At 41.6% G+C, this 19,133-nt stretch overlaps 1 protein-coding gene across 4 annotated transcripts in view; it reads left to right on the top strand.

Annotated features, from left to right (window-relative positions):
- Positions 1–19,133, top strand: part of TRERF1 (transcriptional regulating factor 1) — a 138,162-nt gene that overhangs the window by 84,128 nt on the left and 34,901 nt on the right. For 3 of the 4 annotated variants that reach the window (XM_084622246.1, XM_084622247.1, XM_084622248.1), the window contains 2 exons: positions 12,184–12,277; positions 17,309–18,957. In XM_084622246.1, coding sequence (XP_084478372.1) covers positions 17,551–18,957 — 1,407 coding nt within the window. In that variant the 5' untranslated portion in view covers positions 12,184–12,277; positions 17,309–17,550. Of the gene's footprint in view, positions 1–5,499; positions 5,517–12,183; positions 12,278–17,308; positions 18,958–19,133 lie in introns of those variants that run through there. The other variant, XM_084622249.1, reaches the window with a different exon arrangement.

Raw genomic sequence — 19,133 nt, 5'->3', positions numbered from 1 at the left:
GAAATGAAAAACTCAGGATGAAATGTTCAGACCCCATTGCAGACTCCCTCTCCATCCCCCCGCCCCCTCAAAAAAATGGGGAGATGGAGGGTAGTACTTCAGGTCAGAGAGAGAAAAAGAAATGGAGCTTTCCAGAGAGTGTGTTGGAGTGGCCAGGGATATATTTACCTTGGGGGAATATAGAAAGACCGTGAGGTTCTTCACAAGATGAGAGCCTGAAGCAGAGGCAGTTGATGCTCTATCTCAGAGGTGACCACAGCACCTACTTTATGCCTTTCCTCTTCTGGAAAGGGCAATAAAAAGAGTCTAAAGGAATAGGCCAGTCCTGCTGATTGCCTCATGCTGGCCTCAGAGACCATGGTTCCTGGACTTAGGTTACAGCTGGAACCCTCTCTGAAACAACAACCTCAGAAGGAATTTCAGCCCAAGAACTGATCCACTGCCAAAATCTACATTTGCTAAAATTAGCATTGTGAAAGCTGAAAGGGGAGAACTGAGGTATCTGGGATACTCTGAGAGAATTCTGGATACACTTTTGGTATCCTGAAAAGCATCTACCAACAAGATATATTGGATCCGTTGGACTGAATTCTGATACTGGTACTACAAAAGGTGCATTAATACCAAGACAGCCACGGTAAAGGATGTCTTAAGAGTTCCTACAGGATGGTCTACCAAACAGCTTCAAATCCAGTACATTAGGGAGACATGTTGTGAGTGTCCTGACCAAAAATCTGCTTTGGTCCATTACAATTCAAGACCCCATCAAAAGATTCCTTAGCAACACTCTGCACAGGTTTTTGGAGCATGACTTTGGTGCTAGATGCCTTAACCAGATAACTGTTTGAACCACTACACTGTTTCAGCGTTCTCTCTCTCGTACGCGTGCGCTCTCTCTCTCTATGTAACTGTCTTTGTAGCAATCCCCTCAGCTAGGAATGTATTGGAACTTGGACCATTGTCTATACCAGGGGTCTCAAACACGTGGCCCGGCAGCCAAGCTCTTCCACCCCCCCCCCCCCCCGTGCGCTGTGTCCACACAGCTGCGCCTACCTCCCAGCACTTCCTGCTGCCAAACAGATGTTTGGCAGCGCTTAGGACTTTCCAGGAGGGAGTGGGGAGGATCGGGGACTCTGCACGCTCAGGGGAGGAGGTGGAGAAGGTCCAGAGCGGGGATTTGGGGAAGGGCTTAGAATAGGGACGGAGGGGGCAGAGTTGGGGTGGGGACTTTGGGGAAGGGGTTGGAATGGGGGCAGGAAAGGGGTGGGAAGAGGCGGGGTAGGGGCAGGGCCACGTGTTTGAGACTCCCGTGATAGACTGTTATGGGCACCATCGCCCGGGGTCTCTCTGTTAGGGGTGCTGGGCACCCAAAAGTGTCCGTCCCCGCCATTGCCCAGGGGTCTCTCCATTGGGATACTGGACAGTGTCTGTGATGAAGTGGAAATTTTCTGTAGCATTTTTATAATTCCTAGGTAAGCCTCAGTTTCCCTCTTGACTTTGTGCTGTGACTGGGTGTGTGTGGAAAGGGTTACGCAGTGCAGGAGAGAGTTGGCGCCTATGGTGGGCTGCAGGAAACGGCCTGCAGGCTGCATATTTGAGACCCCTGGTGTAGATCATCTTCAGTGTTACTGACCACATAAGGAATAGTTACAGGTGTTTATATTTTATGAAAACTCCTCTTCACATTACAGTTCTTAAAAAGTTAATACATTGACGTTTAATAGCATACTGTATTACTCTTCATTTTTTTTCATTTTTGACTCTACTTTTGTATCGTTGTATGAAAAGGTTTCAGTGATGCGGCCTTCGGGCCAATGCACTAGTTCTCATGTGGCCCTTGTGGTGATTTGAGTTTGAGATCCCTGTCTGTACAGACTCATCTGTGTATTTTCCATTATGACAAAGGCCCAGATTTTTTAAAGGTATTTAGGCATTACTGCTGTCAATGTTGCAATATTGAAGTCTCAGTTTCAAAGGGGATTTAGGCACTGTATTTTTCTATTCTTATTTTTTTTAAACATTACTTTATTTTTAAAGTATCTTAATGTGCTTGGTGCTTACTGGAATTTCAAGATACATAGAATCAGTATTTATTCTAAAGAGCTTGTTTTTCAATGTAATTTTTTATTCAAGAGCATGGTATTGATTTTTCATGCAAATTTTCAATGAATAATTTGAATGGATTTTCAAAAAGATGCATTATCTGAGGCCCTGCTGTTTTATCAATTCTAAAGCATTCTGCAGAGAGCAAATCCTGGAACTTGGGGGGAATACAGGATTTGGTTCTGGAAGAACAATGGAGTTTCTTAGAAGTGGTACTAATGTATAACTGTTGGACAGTAGAAAAGAAATTAAGTTCTTATCCATCTCTGTAACCTTTACTGTTAAATTGTATCCATTTAGAGGCAATACCAGCCTTTATTGGGGTATGGGCTGCCATTGCTTCTGTATGGCTCTGATTTTATAGTAAAGGCTGCAGAGTGGTTCTCATAAATTTATACTGCTGCTATCCTGACGGTTGGCATGTACTATTTTCACCCCCTCATCTCCAGGAACATAAACAACTGTAGAGGTTCCAATGTGACTGCACCATGTTGTGTTACAGGGAAATCTGCAATTGCTCAGCCCTGGTAGCAGAAAGCATAACACTGCCTGCCCTCTCATTTCTGTTGCAGTTGTTTTTATTTACTGTTTAGCTTGGTTAGTCTTACTCAGAGTACCTGCCCTCCCCCTGTTGCCTCTGTGAAGGAAAGGGTTGTTGGAAATGGCACTTTTTGCTGTGTACTTAAAAAATGGTGGAGCTAAGTAAGAAAAAGTGTGAGTGATGGCTATTCATTCTCCCCTGTTTCCAGCCAGGCATCTTAGAAGTATGCTCCCAAAAAACACAGACCAAGCGTGAATGAAGAATGTAAGGAGAAAAGCCACAATGTTTCTTTTCTTTCCAGGAACACATAATAAATATTAGACATCAGGTCTGAGAACTGGGCTCTCACTGATTATTTAAATAGTATTCTCTTTTCTGTGCATCTCATCAGCTGGCGCAGAAGTCTGATGTGGGAATTGATGTTGTATGGGGTATGGATTTGGGTTCCATGGATTCAGGGGATGCTAAGTGTCCGTCTGCTTACTCTTCCCCACCTCATGAAAAGCAACCAAATCTAAGTACTTAATCTCAGAAGACAAGGTATTCTGAAGAGAGAAGTCAGATTGCTTTCATGTCCTCATCAAACACAGTCTGAATTTGATTTGGAAGACAGTTTACAGGAATGAAATTAGTTATATGATTGATACATAGCAAAGTTATTTATTTATTGTAAAGTCCTCGGCAAGCTGAGATTACTCTAGTGTTCCTTTTTAAAAATTTCTAAAACAGAGGATAAAAATGCTTTTCTTATACCAGAACTTCTGCAACTTTTTATGATTATGGTGAAGTGTAGTCCTGAGAAGTGTAGCTCTCTTAATAGGCTCACTCTGAAACTTTACAATAGCCAACTAAAACAAGTCCAGAAAAATGTTCTTATAAAAATAGCCCATTCTGTTCTCTAGAGATACAATAGAAAAGAAAGAGTTAGGAAAAATGAGATTAAAGAAATTGTTGGTATTTATAAAGTGGTTGTCTCTTCCAAAGCATAAGATAAGACTCTTTCACAGATTGTGAAATCTGGCCCAGTTTTAAGCACCTGAGAACACTTTGACTGGGGACCCTCTCAACTAAGACTGCTTAAATGAAGTATATTATCTGGTTTTTGTGGAAGATCTGAGAGCTTCTCTTTTAATGTTTACAAAAGACCACAGGAACTGTTTAAAGCAACAATTTTTAGAGGCCTGTTTAGATGAAGACATGGGAGTTGGCAGATTTTAACAAAATTCTAATGCCTCAAGAGGAGAGAGAAAAAGATGAATGGAATATAGAAGGTTTCAGAGTAGCAGTCGTGTTAGTCTGTATTCGCAAAAAGAAAAGGAGTACTTGTGGCACCTTAGAGACTAACAAGTTTATTTGAACATAAGCTTTCGTGATGAAGTGGAATATAGAAGGTATTCCAAAGACCAGCCAAACAGCTCAGGCAAACCAGACTTTAGAATGTTTATTGCCACAGCTCGGCAACCAAAACTTTGAGGTCCAGTTGGCTCAGATCCATTTGATTGTAGGAAGATTATACATCATTTATTTTAGAACAGGGTTGCCATGTCCTCAGACAAGTGGACACTCAAAATTACAGAGAATATATTTACATTCTGCATTTTAGATGAACCAGTTTCTTACTTTTATGCAAAGTTTTGTGGCAGAAGAACCAGGCGATAAAGCCAGCAATGTGAAAATGCTGAGAGAATGTTTTAGATATTCGATCAATACCCCCCCTATTTCTCTTGTGAATGTATGCACAGGACCTTATTTTTGAATTAATTTAATTACCAAAAAATTTCATCCTGTGTTGGACTGCTTGTCTCTATCTCCCTGTTTTTCCATCCTGCCATTCGCTAAATCCTCCCAGGATATCAGATGAAACTTCCCATCCATTTACAGTTGGGGAAAGGGAGTAAAGTTCCAAGCAATGAGTCTTTTCAAGGCTCTTTCTTGATGGCTTGTTTTATTGTCCGCAAATCAGTTGCTCCAAGAGGGGCAGGGAAAGAGGCAACTTAAAAATACTGCAAAAATTTCTCTAAGCTATACCAGCATGAAGGGTCTAGAAGAAGAGACGACACCCTTTGATCCAGCTTTTCTTCCTTTTATACTCCACCCTCAGCAGTCATGTGACAGGCGGGGACTTGTTACCCTTCTACAGACTGCATCACCTATATCTTGTCACATAATCTCAATGGCAACCTTAATTCTGGCATTTTCTGACTTTTGAGTACTTGACTTTGAAACCTTAATCTTTTATTACTGTTTGTGTTTAAAATATATATATTGCTCTCTCCTTTTTCCTCTGATTTATAAGGATGTTCAGTTCTACTGTTTCAATCAAATGTTCTTTAATCGTGACCCAGCAATTTAGATAATCAGGTGCTCTATCTAGCCTTTTATTGTAATAGAAATAATGGCAAAAATAACACAAAAAACCCTCCAAATCTCAATAAGTCAAACCAGCCATCAGTGAAGTTGATCATAATTGTGGGAAGACAGCCAAATGTATTTGTATGCATTCATGGTCGTTGGATGCCATTTTAAAAAAGGACATTGCATTCAGTATTTACCTTTTATCTTTGTCATTGGTATTTGTGATATTCTCTATATACATAGAATTGGAAATACTGTAGTAAATGTAGCTGCTGCGTGCAGATGGTAGATGTCCAGTTTTTAATGGAAGCTTGTGTACATTTATTCTACATGAGCAGAGAAAATTTGTACCAACATTTTCTTCTTCTTTGCAGATCCTTAGAGTTCTGCAGACTACTGTTGCTTTGGCATAAAACTGTATGTTACATAACTGCAGAAGTGGATTTATGATTGCGGAAGCTGGAGCACTGTCATACTCAGAAAAATGAAATGAAAAATTAAGTTTCTTCCCAAAGTCGTGAGTCTTTCATGGGTGTTAAATAGCACTGATTTCATCTTACAGATAGGACTTCACAGTGTACATTATATTACCAGCTCCAAAGCAGCAGCAGGAATTTAGGAGGGCACCTGAATTTCAATAAACAATCTGGCAACCATTGTCACTTTCAAAACTGTCTTTAATTAATGTGCAACTGAACTGGGTGAAAGTGCCACACTAGAAACTTTGAGCTGGAGCGGCTGCTGCATAATTGTTTTTTCCTTTCTTTATTACTGTATTTTGTGTGTGTGTGTGAGAGAGACTGACTGACTGGATTATCAGAAGCCTTACAAAACTTTATTATTCCTTTGTAAATCTGTTTTCTCAACACCCCAAAAATTTCTCAAGCCTCTTGCATCCACTAATCTGGACTGATGAATGTGATAGCATGAGGATACCATATTTTCCAAAATTAGTATTTGGTTGCATTACAGTAGAAATCGAGTCCTTGCCAAGAGTGTTTTGTACTCGTGGTAAGGAGAACATCTTTGGTATTTTATCACGGTCATCGTTGGAAAAACAAGGTTCCGTTCTTTTCTTTTGTCTGTAGAAGTATCATTTTGAGATTACAGAGTGAAGGCAGCATGAAATGTTACGCAAAAGTGAGCAAAACAGGGCTGCTAATCTCGTGATTACTCAGAAGCCAATAATGTTGTAGTTTCATATGTCCTACTTCTACTGTGTGGATGTGATACTCCCTGGGAGTACCCAGAGTTATGAGACACCTCTCTGTCACCTGCCCATAGTGTGAGGGAAATTTGCAGCTACCAGGGGTCAGTTCCCTGACGCTACTGGCCACAAACAACATAGGCACATCCCTCTCCACCTACACGAGCTCCTCTGTCCTATTTTTGCAGGTTAGTGATCGGCAAATTCCAACCCCCAAGTCCTTCGAGCAACTCCCTGCAGTATCTAGCCCAGGGGTGGGCAAACTTCGGCATTGCAAAACTGTGTGGAGGGCTGGGTAGGAAAGGCTGTGCCTCCCCAAAGAGCCTGGCCCCCGCCCCCTTCAGAATCCCCGACCCATCCAAGGCTCCTTATCCCCTAACCACCCCCCAGGACCCCACTCCCTATCCAACCCCCCCTGCTTCCTGTCGCCTGACTGCCCTGACCCCTATCCAACCCCACCCCCACCCCCAGAGAGGCTCCCCCGAGACTCCCACGCTTATCCAAACTCCCCTGTCCCCTGACTGGCCTCCGCCCCCAGAACCTCCGCCCCATCCAACCGCTCCCTGCCCCCCAGGATCCTTTGCCCCTTATCCAGCCCCCCCTTTACCATGCTGCTCAGAGCAGCAAAGCCCTGCTCCCCGGCCAGAGCCAGCCACGACAACACCGCGCTGCCCGGTAGGAGCAGCAGACCAGAATGCTGGCAGCGTGCTGAAGTTGCAGGAGAGTGGGGACAGACCAACATCTGTTGCACTGCCCACTGCAAACCAAGATGACATATACACTCTCTAAAAATAGAAAAGGGGGGGCGGGGCGGGAGTTATGGTCCAAATCTTCAAAAGTGTTGGTGATCTTTGTGTACCTCAATTTTTGGGTACCCAGTTTTCACAAAGTTCTGAATAAGCGTCCTCTGAAAATCAGTCACTTTTAAGAGGCTTCAGGTGAATCATCCAGAATTACTAGTCACTTTTGAAAACATAATCGTATATGCGGTTTCCCGTTTCCTACTAACCTCTTGTGTATTTCACCTGTCTATCCCTATAATATGAGTTCCTCAGGTTAGGGACCTACCTTTCTTGTTTGTCTTGAAAGATCCTAGCATACTGCAAGTACAATCATAAGCAATACATAATAAGCATAGAAAATGATTAATATTAAAATTATAATGTAATGTGACTCTTGAACAGCATATGTATTTGTAGAAGCTAAGAAAAAGACCATCAATACTCAAGCTTCAGGCATAATCAGGTCACCTGCAGGCATCAAGAAGGAACGTGAGCATTGCCCAGTTGGCTAAGTGTGTTCAGGATATTTGCCTGGCACTAAAACAAGTGTTGGTCACTGCTAGAGGCAGGATACTAACTGGTGGCGTCTGAAAGTGAGAAGACCCACACAACTGCCTGGCCTCAGTTAGCAGCAGTGAATAGAGTTCATACTGACCAAAAGGGTAGGCAAAGTCTAGCCTGCCTTCCCAGAGAAGCCTCCACTGCAGTGGCTTGATCTAGTTTGGCAAATGGTCTCTTTTAAAAATTTCAGTAATAGAAGTAAATAAAAGATAAGTCTTAGAGCAAACCTGATGAATTCCCCTACAATGTACATATCTTACAGGAGGCAGATTTATGGCCCAATCCCTGGCATAACTCTCAATAGAGAGGGCTACAAAACTGTTGACATAAACGTTCTCCGCACCCTGATCACCAGATGTCATTCCTCACTCTCTCTCCCCATCTCCCCCACCCCCAAAAAAGAGTTCAAATACCACTTCTTCCATTGATCAGATGGGCAGCAGCATAACGGAGAATATTAAAAAGCATCTTATTTTTATCAACGGTGAACCAATCTTTTATTAAATCCTGTCTGGTTCTTCAACAGTTGGGAGACGTGCCACTCAAGCCCCTTCTCTAAGGCTGTAGTAACGATATTTTGCATCCACATTTTGGAACAATCCTGTAGTTTTATCTTCACCTTGTATATGAGTGATACAGTAAAGATTTCACTTGCAGTGCTTAGAATTAGTTGATGCATCTGAAAGTAATGAAGCAATTTAACAACAAAGATGACAAATGAGAGAGTCACAGAAATGACCCCAATTTCTTTTGGAATGAAGCAACTGTCTCTTTTTATTTTCACTAAATTGAGTTAATAATCTTGGTTAGAAAATTACCTCTTCCGCTTGGATTACAAGAACATTGGTAATTCTATGAAAATCTTAAATTAACTGGCCAGTTTGAGAACATTTTGTTCATTATCCATCAAAAGAAGAAGAAATTCTCCCCATATTTTTTTCTTTTTTTTAGCAGCTTTCCAGAGATGATGGTGATCAGTTATTTTTCAAAAAAAGATTTAAATGGAGAAAATGTTAAATTCTGTTCCCCCACCCAATCCAATAATTTCTAAACTTAGTTAGGATGTTCTAGTTCCTCTTAAAGAGTGAAAACAGGAACTGCTTATGATGTCAGCAGCCACATGAGCCTACAACAGCCTTTCATACTTCACTGGAACAAGGAGCTCTGCTGTAAAGGAACACACAATATTTTTTCAGGGGGGTTTATGAAACTACTGAACACATACATCATTAATTTTTAAAAATGTATATTTTAAAAAAGGAGTAGATTTCATGATACCCACACTTTAAAATCGGATTATCCCACTTAGCATTTTGCTTCCCCTCCAGCCTCTCTTCAGCTCTGGGATTATTATAGCTGCCAATGGTCCTGTGATCCTCCAGAATTAGGGTTTAATGCTCTATATCTTTTTAGGTTGAGTTACAAACCGTTGAGATGGTGTGCAGCACTGGGCCTAGTTCTAACAGCAATCCTGAACTATCAAGGACAGAAAAAAATATGTTTCCAATCTTAATGGTCATGAGATATACAATATTGAAATGGTCACTGTTCCCCTGGACCAATAGAGGTATTTTGGCACTTCCAAGACTTAAAAGAGCAACTCCCAGACCTCGGACCAAATTTACACTACCTGTTCCTGACAGCAAATCTTCCAGTTGCATGACAGTGTTCCTACATGTCATCAAGGTTGACAAATGAATTTGAGTTTAGGAAAAATAGAAAGTCTTTGGCTCCCTTCCCACTCCTGTGTCCTGTTCGCTCCCTGTCTCACAGCTGACCCAGACAGCATCTTTTCATGGTGTTACATGATCTCCATTTTGCTTCTGCACTACATTTACTTCTGATATGTTTATTATATACAAAAAAAGCTGGGAGTGGGGAACTAGCTATAAGAAGCATTGGGGGAGTAGACCCAGTTTCAGAGTAGCATAGAGAAATGTAATATAGCCTTGAATAAGGAAATCCTCTTACTCTTCCACTGATGCAAAGTATGAAGCAAATTTAAAATGCCTTTAGTATATGGAAAAGAATGAGAGCGAGAGAGCATCAGAAGATCAGTATCCCATGAGTTTCAACTTAACCATTATTGAGTACTAGTAGCTGAAAGCCCATGCTGTTGCACAGATGTGGCAGTTGGGCCAAGTAATCCACCATCTGTGTAGTCTCTCTCAAACAACCAATGAAATTGTTGCATGCAAATTACTTGTAGAATAAAGGTGGTGATTGGTTGAGTTACCTCTGCTATCACAATGGTTTAGGACTCTTGGGCGTGGAATAAATATATGCTATACTACAGCTGTACTCTGTACGGGTGTAATTTGTAAAGTCAAAATGAATGTGAACAAACTGGATAGTAAGACTATGAAACCCCATAATATTTCAGCCTGGTGATATTTTAACAAAAAGCTTTCAACCTAGCTTGTAGCTGATTCCATCACCTCGCATTGATTCCAGGCATTCTAGGCTTCAGAGTGACACACAGAGTGACAATTCTGGAATCTTCTTATATAGATACGAAACTTCATATTCTAATATCGGAAACAAGTATGCTATGTTCCCTTCTGTCAGACTGAAGGATAGTGAAGCATGATCAAGACACATTAATGAGCTATTTCCAGTTTAGGGGAAATATATAGCAAGGAAGCACCTATACCACGACAAGTTCTTGATTTAAGTTTTATAAAAATATTGTTTGGATTGCTGAGAGAAGTCTTAAATTATTTATTTCTTCTTTGTTAAATTATGACAGTGTGTTTGTTGCAGTACGAGGCAAAATACAGAAGGTTCCGATGCCAAGGAATTTACAATTTCAAAACTCTATTGCTTGTCAGTGAAATTAATTAAAAATGTCCCATTAATCCTACTGATCCTGTCCAGCATGGAGGCCTTTGTGCACCTGTCTTCCAAAACATGAAATTATATATTGTGTTCCAGTCCTCTCTTTCATGCTAACTCTTAATTATCAGAAATCATACCTTTAAAAGTGTGTAGACATTTGATTAATATGACTGTTGAAATACCTGAAATACAATGGATAATACGTATGATCTGATTACATTTTGATTCATAGTCATGCAGAGCATTGGGGGCAACTTAGGTCCTTACTTTACTTTTATTAACTATATAGCTTAATGGGTCTGCTTGCTTCAGCTTCCTCTGTCCTGCAATCTTTTGTTAATTCTCCACTAACTTCGTAGAAATCAAAACCTGACTGGCATACTGTACTGTTCCCCAGCCTCCCCACTCACTTTTTAACACTGAATTATTTTTGAATTAATATTTTGCTTTGGAATTTAAATGGGAACCAAACAGGCCGCTGTATAGGTGTCTAAATGTGACCCATCTATTATTTATACATCTAGAAAAATTCAGCAAGTGTGTTTTTAAGGGCCTGCTTTTTGTATCTAAAGCTGTAAAGGGTACAGGACCATCTCCCTACAGAACTGCCAACTGCCCTGCTTCCCACATTGAGGTTAAAACATTTGGTTCCAATGATTGTCTGATAGTATAATTTAGAGCATAGAAAAACAAGGTCTCCTTTTTTGAGAGCCCACAGTTTTGGAATATTCTCCTATTTAATGTACGACCGAATTAATTTGTGGCATCCTTCCCGGGAAGACTGAGGATTTATTTTCTATCCCATCTGTGTGAATGGGGGAAGGGAGTTGGAATATGTGATGGTTATTTTGGTGTGCTTGGGATAGAACTGTTTGTGTTTATAACAGTGGTTCTCAAACTATGGTCTGTGGACTACCAGTGTTACATGGAACTTTTCCTGGTGGTCTTCAGAATGGAATATTTATAAAATCAAGCAGTACAGGGACTGTTAGGTTGGGAAGAGAGTTGAGGTGAAACCTATCCCCTTTTAAATCTATTGAACTCCCATTCAGAGGGGCCAAGATTTCACCCACAGTCTTTAAGAGGATATTTCTCTTGCCAAGTAACTTGCAGAAATAGTGGTGGTAGCGGTGTTCCTCTTTAATTATGTATCTCTATATATTTAATGCTCTCATCATTAGGTTATCTCTGTAGCACCAAAACGTCTGATAAGTGACTGCAGAAATGTATTTTGCAGAATGTAGAAGCTGAAGTTGTAGCATACAGTGATTCTAGGATTTCTTTGAGCATTGGCCCATGTTTTGCCATTTGGTAGCTATTGTCTGTTCTATTGTTAAGACACGCCAGGGCTTTTAGGCATGAGCTCTTAAATAAAAAGTAGTTACATTATTTTTATTTCTTTCAAAGGTTTCTCAGTTAATTATCAAAGATCAGGTTCCTCGGTGCTTCTAGAGTCTAATTAATGGCTTGTAATAGTAGAAAAATGCTGCTTTCTATTTAGTGCTCAGTCCTGTGAGGTGCTGCATACCTTCCTCTCCTGTTGAAGCCAGCGTGAGGTGAGGGTGCTCAACACCATGCAGGATCAAGTCCTTAAGTCATTAGTTCTAGAAGCCTCAAGATATTTTCAGAAATGCTACTCTTGCAGGGGCGTGTTGATATTAATATAGATGTGAAGGAATGGTTTAGCTTCTTAAGTAAATGAGAGCTCATTTTGCAACTGATTTCTATAGATACTGTATTCTCTAGTCACTCTATGACATAGTAATTGGCATAATATTTCATAATAACTTTTTCAGGTTGGTACACAAGTAATGAGTGTCTGTGTGACAGTGATGGCGACATTGTAGACTATCCACAAGAGGACTACATGCCCCACCTCCCAAGCTGGAGGTAAGTTGTATGGTCTGCTGCGGAGAGAGAGGGAGTGAGTCTGCAAACATATATAATGAGACATTCAGGCTTACTTCTTAAATACAAACCTTTTTATGTTTTTGACAATGTTTTTTGATACCCCTGCACGTTATGGGTTGACTCCTCACTTCCTGCTTACAGCCGCAATAAATGGGGTGTGATGGATGTTCCAGGGAGATGGAATTCCCTCTCTTGACCATACAGCTAGTTGCCGAGATGCTGCAATAGACAGTGATGTCTGCTGCCCTGGCATTCAGTCCCCTCTCAAATGTGGGTTTTGGCCAGTAAATTCATTTTTGTAAATAAATAATGTTGATATTCTCTGCTGCCTTGAGAAGATTTATACATGTTGTAATACTCTCTCATATTCTTGAAATTGTAATAGTCTGTTAGTACTTAATTATCTGTTGAGGACACTTGGGCTACACTCCTTAGTTGTCAGTAATATGACTCATAAGTAATGACTAAAAAAGAATATTTGTCACCTCAAAAAAATTAAGAGAAAGGCATGAGAATTCTTACAGTATGCAACACAAACCAGCGCTATTCATAAACAGAGAGCTGCCTAACCCAGTTTTATACTATACATACAGCAAAAATATCATGCATTCTCTTCTCTCTGTATGTGTTATAGAAGCACCTGCTCACTGTTCCATAGTTAAGTGTTAGTGAGATATACATTCCTGTTTTTATCTAAAAGTAGATGGCTTATCAGTGTGAAGAATACACCATATTTATGCCCTTGGAATATTCTATGTAGGTTTTGTTTAGTTTCTCTTCCTATTAAAAATTATGAAGTCTTTTTGAAACTTTGCTATGGCTGAAATCTCTCCTTGGCAGGCTGATCTTTTGTGGTTGACTAGAATCCAAAAAAAAAAAGTTCATCTGCAAAAATTTGGTAGGGAGGTGTATTCTGAGACTTTCTGGTCCAACGGATCAGGTATTTTGGAGGCAATACTGAATTTGGGATTGTTCTTAACCATTATTTGTCATAACTTGAAAATTTGTGTGCTGCTGGTTACGGATGGAGAAAGTTTATGCACTGTAAAAACAAACAAAAAAACACCCCACAACAAAAGAAGAGAAGTACTTGTGGCACCTTAGAGACTGACAAGTTTATTTGGGAATAAGCTTTTGTCGGCTAAAACCCACTTCATCGGATACATGCAGTGGAAAATACAGTAGGAAACACACACACACACACACACTCTGGGAAAAAATGGGTGTTGCCATACCAACTGTAACAAGACTAATCAATTAAGGTGGGCTCTTATCAGCAGGAGAGAAAAAAACTTTTGTAGTGATAATCAGGGTGGCCCATTTCAAACAGTTGACAAGAAGGTGTGAGTAGCAGTAGGGGAAAAATTAGCATGGGGAAATAGTTTTTACTTTGTGTAATGACCCATCCACTCCCAGTCTTTATTCAAGCCTAATTTAATAGTGTCCAGTTTGCAAATTAATTCCAGTTCTGCAGTTTCTCGTTGGAGTCTGTTTTTTTTTTTTTTGGGAGAATTGCGACTTTCAGGTCTGAAATTGAGTGACTGGGGAGGTTAGTGTTCTCCGACTGGTTTTTGAATGTTATAATTCTTGATGTCTGATTTGTGTCCATTTATTATTTTGCTTAGAGATTGTCCGGTTTGGTCAGTGTACATGGCAGAGGGGCATTGCTGGCACATGATGGCATATATCACATTGATGGATGTGCAGGTGAACAAGCCTCTGATGGTGTGGCTGATGTGATTAGGTCCTATGGTGGTGTCCCTTGAAAAGATGTGGACAGAGTTGGCAATGGGCTTTGTTGCAAGGATAGGTTCCTGGGTTAGTGTTTTTCGTGTGTGGCTGCTGGTGAGTATTTGCTTCAGGTTGGGGGGCTGCCTATAAGCGAGGACTGGCCTGTTTCCCAAGATCTGTGAGAGTGAGGGATCATCCTTCAGGATAGGTTGTAGATCCTTGATGATGTGCTGGAGAGGTTTTAGTTGTGGGCTGAAGGTGATGGCTAGTGGCGTTCTGTTATTTTCTTCGTTGAGCCTGTCCTGTAGTAGGTGACTTCTGGGTATTCTTCTGGCTCTGTCAATCTGTTTCTTCACTTCAGCAGGTGGGTATTGTAGTTGTAAGAACGCTTGATAGAGATCTTTTCGGTGTTTGTCTCTGTCTGAGGGATTGGGGCAAATGTGGTTGTATCTTAGAGCTTGGCTGTAGACAATGGATCGTGTGATGTGGTCTGGGTGAAAGCTGGAGGCATGTAGGTAGGAATAGCAGTCAGTAGGTTTCCGGTATAGGGTGGTGGTTATGTGATCATCGCTTATTAGCACCATAGTGTCCAGGAAGTGGATCTCTTGTGTGGACTGGTCCAGGCTGAGGTTGATGGTGGGATGGAAATTGTTGAAATCATGGTGGAATTCCTCAAGGGCTTCTTTTCCATAGGTCCAGATGATGATGATGTCATCAATGTAGCATAAGTAGAGTAAAGGCGTTAGGGGACGAGAGCTAAGGAAACGTTGTTCTAAGTCAGCCATAAAAATGTTGGCATACTGTGGGGCCGGGCGGATACCCGTAGCAGTGCCACTGACTTGAAGGTATGCATTGTCCCCAAATGTGAAATAGTTGTGTGAGGGGACAAAGTCACAAAGTTCAGGTACCACATTTGCCGTGACATTATCGGGGATACTGTTCCTGCCGGCTTGTAGTCCATCTTTGTGTGGAATGTTGGTGTAGAGGGTTTCTACATCCATAGTGGCCAGGATGGTGTTTTCTGGAAGATCACCAGTGGATTGTAGTTTCCTCAGGAAGTCAGTGGTGTCTCGAAGATAGCTAAGAGTGCTGGTAGCGTAGGGCCTGAGTAGGGAGTCGACATAGCCAGACAATTCTGCTGTCAGGGTGCCAATGCCTGAGATGAAGGGGCGTCCAGGATTTCCAGGTTTATGGATCTTGGGTAGCAGATAGAATACCCCTGGTCGGGGTTCTAGGCATGAGTCTGTGTAGATTTATTCCTGTGCTTTTTCAGGGAGTTTCTTGAGCAAATGCTGTAGTTTCTTTTGATAACCCTCAGTGGGATCAGAGGGTAATGGCCTGTAGAATGTGGTGTTAGAGAGCTGCCTGGCAGCCTCTTGTTCATATTCCGACCTATTCATGATGACGACAGCACCTCCTTTGTCAGCCTTTTTGATTATGATGTCAGAGTTGTTCCTGAGGCTGTGGATGGCATTGTGTTCTGCACGGCTGAGGTTATGGGGCAAGTGATGCTGCTTTTCCACAATTTCAGCCCATGCACATTGGCGGAAGCACTCTATGTAGAAGTCCAGTCTGTTGTTTCAACCTTCAGGAGTCGTCCACGCAGAATCCTTCTTTTTGTAGTGTTGGTAGGAAGATTTCTGTGGATTAGTGTGCTGTTCAGAGGTGCGTTGGAAAAATTCCTTGAGTCGGAGACGTCAAAAGTAGGATTCCAGGTCACTGGAGAACTGTATCATGTTCGTGGGGGTGGAGGGGCAGAAGGAGAGGCTGTGTTCACGAAGCCTTCTGTGTAGTGTTGTGAGCACGCAGTCTTCTCCAACAGAAACTGCGCTTTCCCCTCGGATGTTATCCTACTACCATGGAGAAGGCTCTCTGGGCTGCACCTGGCATAAAAATTTATGTGCAGCATTGTATAAACGTGTGCTGTTTATGTGCAACTGGTGATGGTTAAAATGTTCCTCATCAGCACCTGCACTTCTGTCCCCTCAAATCAGCCCTTCCTTCCCCCACCCCCCAAGCATTAAATCTTAAACCATTAATACACAATCTTTGGTGGGGAGCTGTTAGGTTAGGGAGAAAGATGGGTTGAGAGGGCAGAGCTAAGCGTGCAGTATAATGATGATGTGTGTGGATGCCTGTGTGTAGTAGTAGCACTAACTGCTTCGCAACAAGTTGGAGTGTGGAGAGTGTGATCATTCCCGTCCACAAAACGATAAACATCCCAAGAACACGCACATGTATTTTCTTTTTTTTAAATTGTATCCAAAAAAGTACAGACATTTGTAAATCTGTTCATTCACACTGAATTAAAGCTCACAAGATGAGGATGACAAATGAGAGCATTCAGGATAAACCAGTCTGCTAAAATATTAAGGAATTGATGGACAACTGAAAAAAAAGGGAGAGGGCAGAATGAAAGTTAAACTTGATACCTACTAAGTAGGATTGCTTGTGACAGATATGTGCTGTTACCATTTGATGATTTGGACAGCTTGCTTTGTCTTAGCAATTACTAAAAGTCCATATAGAAGATGAGTAAATGACTGTGTACACAGAGGTGATTGGTGTAACCACTCTTGTGATTTTGTCACTTTAACAAGCACACTAGCCTTGCATATTACTACTCAGACACAATGCTGTATCTTCAATCCAATAGTAGACTTCTTCTTCATTCCGTAATATGGAATAAAACGAGCCCTGATGTTGTGTAGCAGAGTTGGAGCTGCTATGTTAATTCTGAATCAGAATTAAATCATACTATACCCTGTCTTCCCACATCCCTACAACTAAGTGCTGGCACTTGGATTCTAAGCCACCACTTCCTTTCACTTGTGTTATCAGACATAGTAGAGCCATCTGTGATATCTGCAGGAGTTTGTGACTTAGAGTTCAGTATACATGTGTATGTTGTCTCTGACTAGCACATTGGGAACACTAGAAATGAGTCTCTTCCTCATAGCTTAATCTCTGGTTAAAGACTATACCTGAGTGCTGTGTGTGGCCAGCTCTGTTTGTGTGTGTGTGTGGGTGGGTGTAAAGGAGAGGTTTTGGAAAGCACACCTTCATTAGTGAAGTGTTTTTACTAGAGAACTGTAGAAACACTATAATGGGATGAAAAGAAGGAAAAGTGGGATGAGATGAAGCAATCCAAGTGCTATGGAACAGCCCAACTGCTACAACTGTTCATAAGAACTTTTCCCCATTAAGTTATTGTTACATCAAAGGAAACTGCAAAAGTTGAGTAGAATGCTCTTAAACTATTTCTCTTTCACTTCCCAGGTACCTGCCATAGTGAATCTATTGTTTTCGGTTAAGATTTGTGTTTTGGTCTTTTTCAAAGATGTGAAGCAGCATCAATCTGAAATTGGAATTGCAAGAAGACCAGAGGGAATTAGTTCTTGTAATGTAAATGGACAAGCTGAATAATAAATTCTAGCAATTTTTTTTCATACTTGGAATATCTCAGGGTCTACAAGTTTATGGTTTTTGTGCCTGTAAGATCAGGATAAAGGTGACCAAAAATGGGGGATCAGCAGTTGTACAAACCTAACCACACTGCCAACAGCAATGAGAATTTGTATTACCAAGCACACCCAATGAACTCTCTCCCCCCTATAAATCACAGCTATGGAACATCAGGCATGGACACTTCTCAGGCTTCTCCCCTCTCTCCCCAATTCCCCCAGGATTCCAGAGACAGTATAGCTTTGAATGTAGGTTCAAAAAACATTGGGTCAGTGGACTCCTCTAGACAAACAAGTTGGACACATACTGGCTCAGGAAACCACGTCCCAGTAAGGAACAATCAGAATGCAATGTGGAGCCCGTTAGGGCAGAGTGAATCTGCTGATGGATACCAATATTCCTATTCTCAAGGCAATGAACTTCGGTCACAAAAACTTACTAGTGGAGTTTTACATAAATTGGACTCCTTTACACAAGTATTTGCTAACCAAAATTTAAGAATTCAAGTCAACAATATGGCTCAGGTCTTGCATGCTCCGTCTTCAGTGATGGATAATGCCAGTGACAGTGCACTTAGACAGCTGCTGTCTCAGAAGCCTGCTGTTGAGCAACAATCTGTAACTTCCACCGTGCAAAGATATCAGCAAGGGCAACAGCAAGTACACCAGAATTTTGCAAGCACTCAACAAAAGCAGCAAATGCAAGTCATGCAGCACCAACAACAGTTGTATTATGATTACCAGCAACACTTATCTCAGCTGCAGATGCATTCTGCCATGCAACAAGGACAACCACATGTGCAACAAATGCAGTCTCAGCAGCTGTTACCGCAACAGATACAACAGTTGCAGCAAACTCAATATTATATGCCGCAACAGCCACAGCAGGGACAGCAGCGGCTCTCAATCCAAGAGATCCAGCAGCAGCAGCAACAAAGTCGGCAGCAACAGCAGCGGCAGTGTCCAATGCAAATAGCTCAGTATTATCAAACACAACCAGTTATGCAGCAGTTACAGTTGCAGCAGCAGCAGCAGCAACAGATGCAGCTGCATCTTCCTACCTATCATAGGGATTCCGACCCCAAAACGGTGCATGAAACACACCAGTACTCCCAGGATCAAGCTCATTCTGTACAGCTTATACAGTTGGGAACAATGCCTCAGTATTTCTATCAGGATACACAGCAGCAGTATAGGCATTTGTACCCACAAAGTGCATTGCAACAACAGCAGCAGCAAGACGACACCGATCAGCAAAAGCAATACCAGAACGACAGCAGGTCTCAAGCTCTGATGAACTCCCATGTTGGCCTGAGTATGGCAGAGGCAATGGAGGATACTGCACGGCAGGAAATTAATTCTGTAGGTAACGCTGGCCCTCATCGAACTCTTTTAGCACCATCGGGTGTCCATCTAAATAACAAAGGGTCCCAACAAGAGTCTCCTAGTGCTGTTTGGCCTCAGGTACGTAATGATTTAGATTTCCATTCATACAGGCCTGTTTTGGACAATGACTGTACTACACCCAAATGAAATAACTGCAGGGGATTTATTCAGTGGGTCAGGGCATGGGCATAGCCCTGGGACTGGAAATGGGTCTTCCACTTCTCGGTCACTGATTTGCTCTCGGCTGAGTTATT

The sequence above is a fragment of the Lepidochelys olivacea genome, assembly GCF_965140295.1.
Source record: "Lepidochelys olivacea isolate rLepOli2 genome assembly, chromosome: 3".
NCBI lineage: Eukaryota > Metazoa > Chordata > Testudines > Cheloniidae > Lepidochelys > Lepidochelys olivacea.
This window is presented reverse-complemented; position numbering and strand designations above follow the sequence as displayed.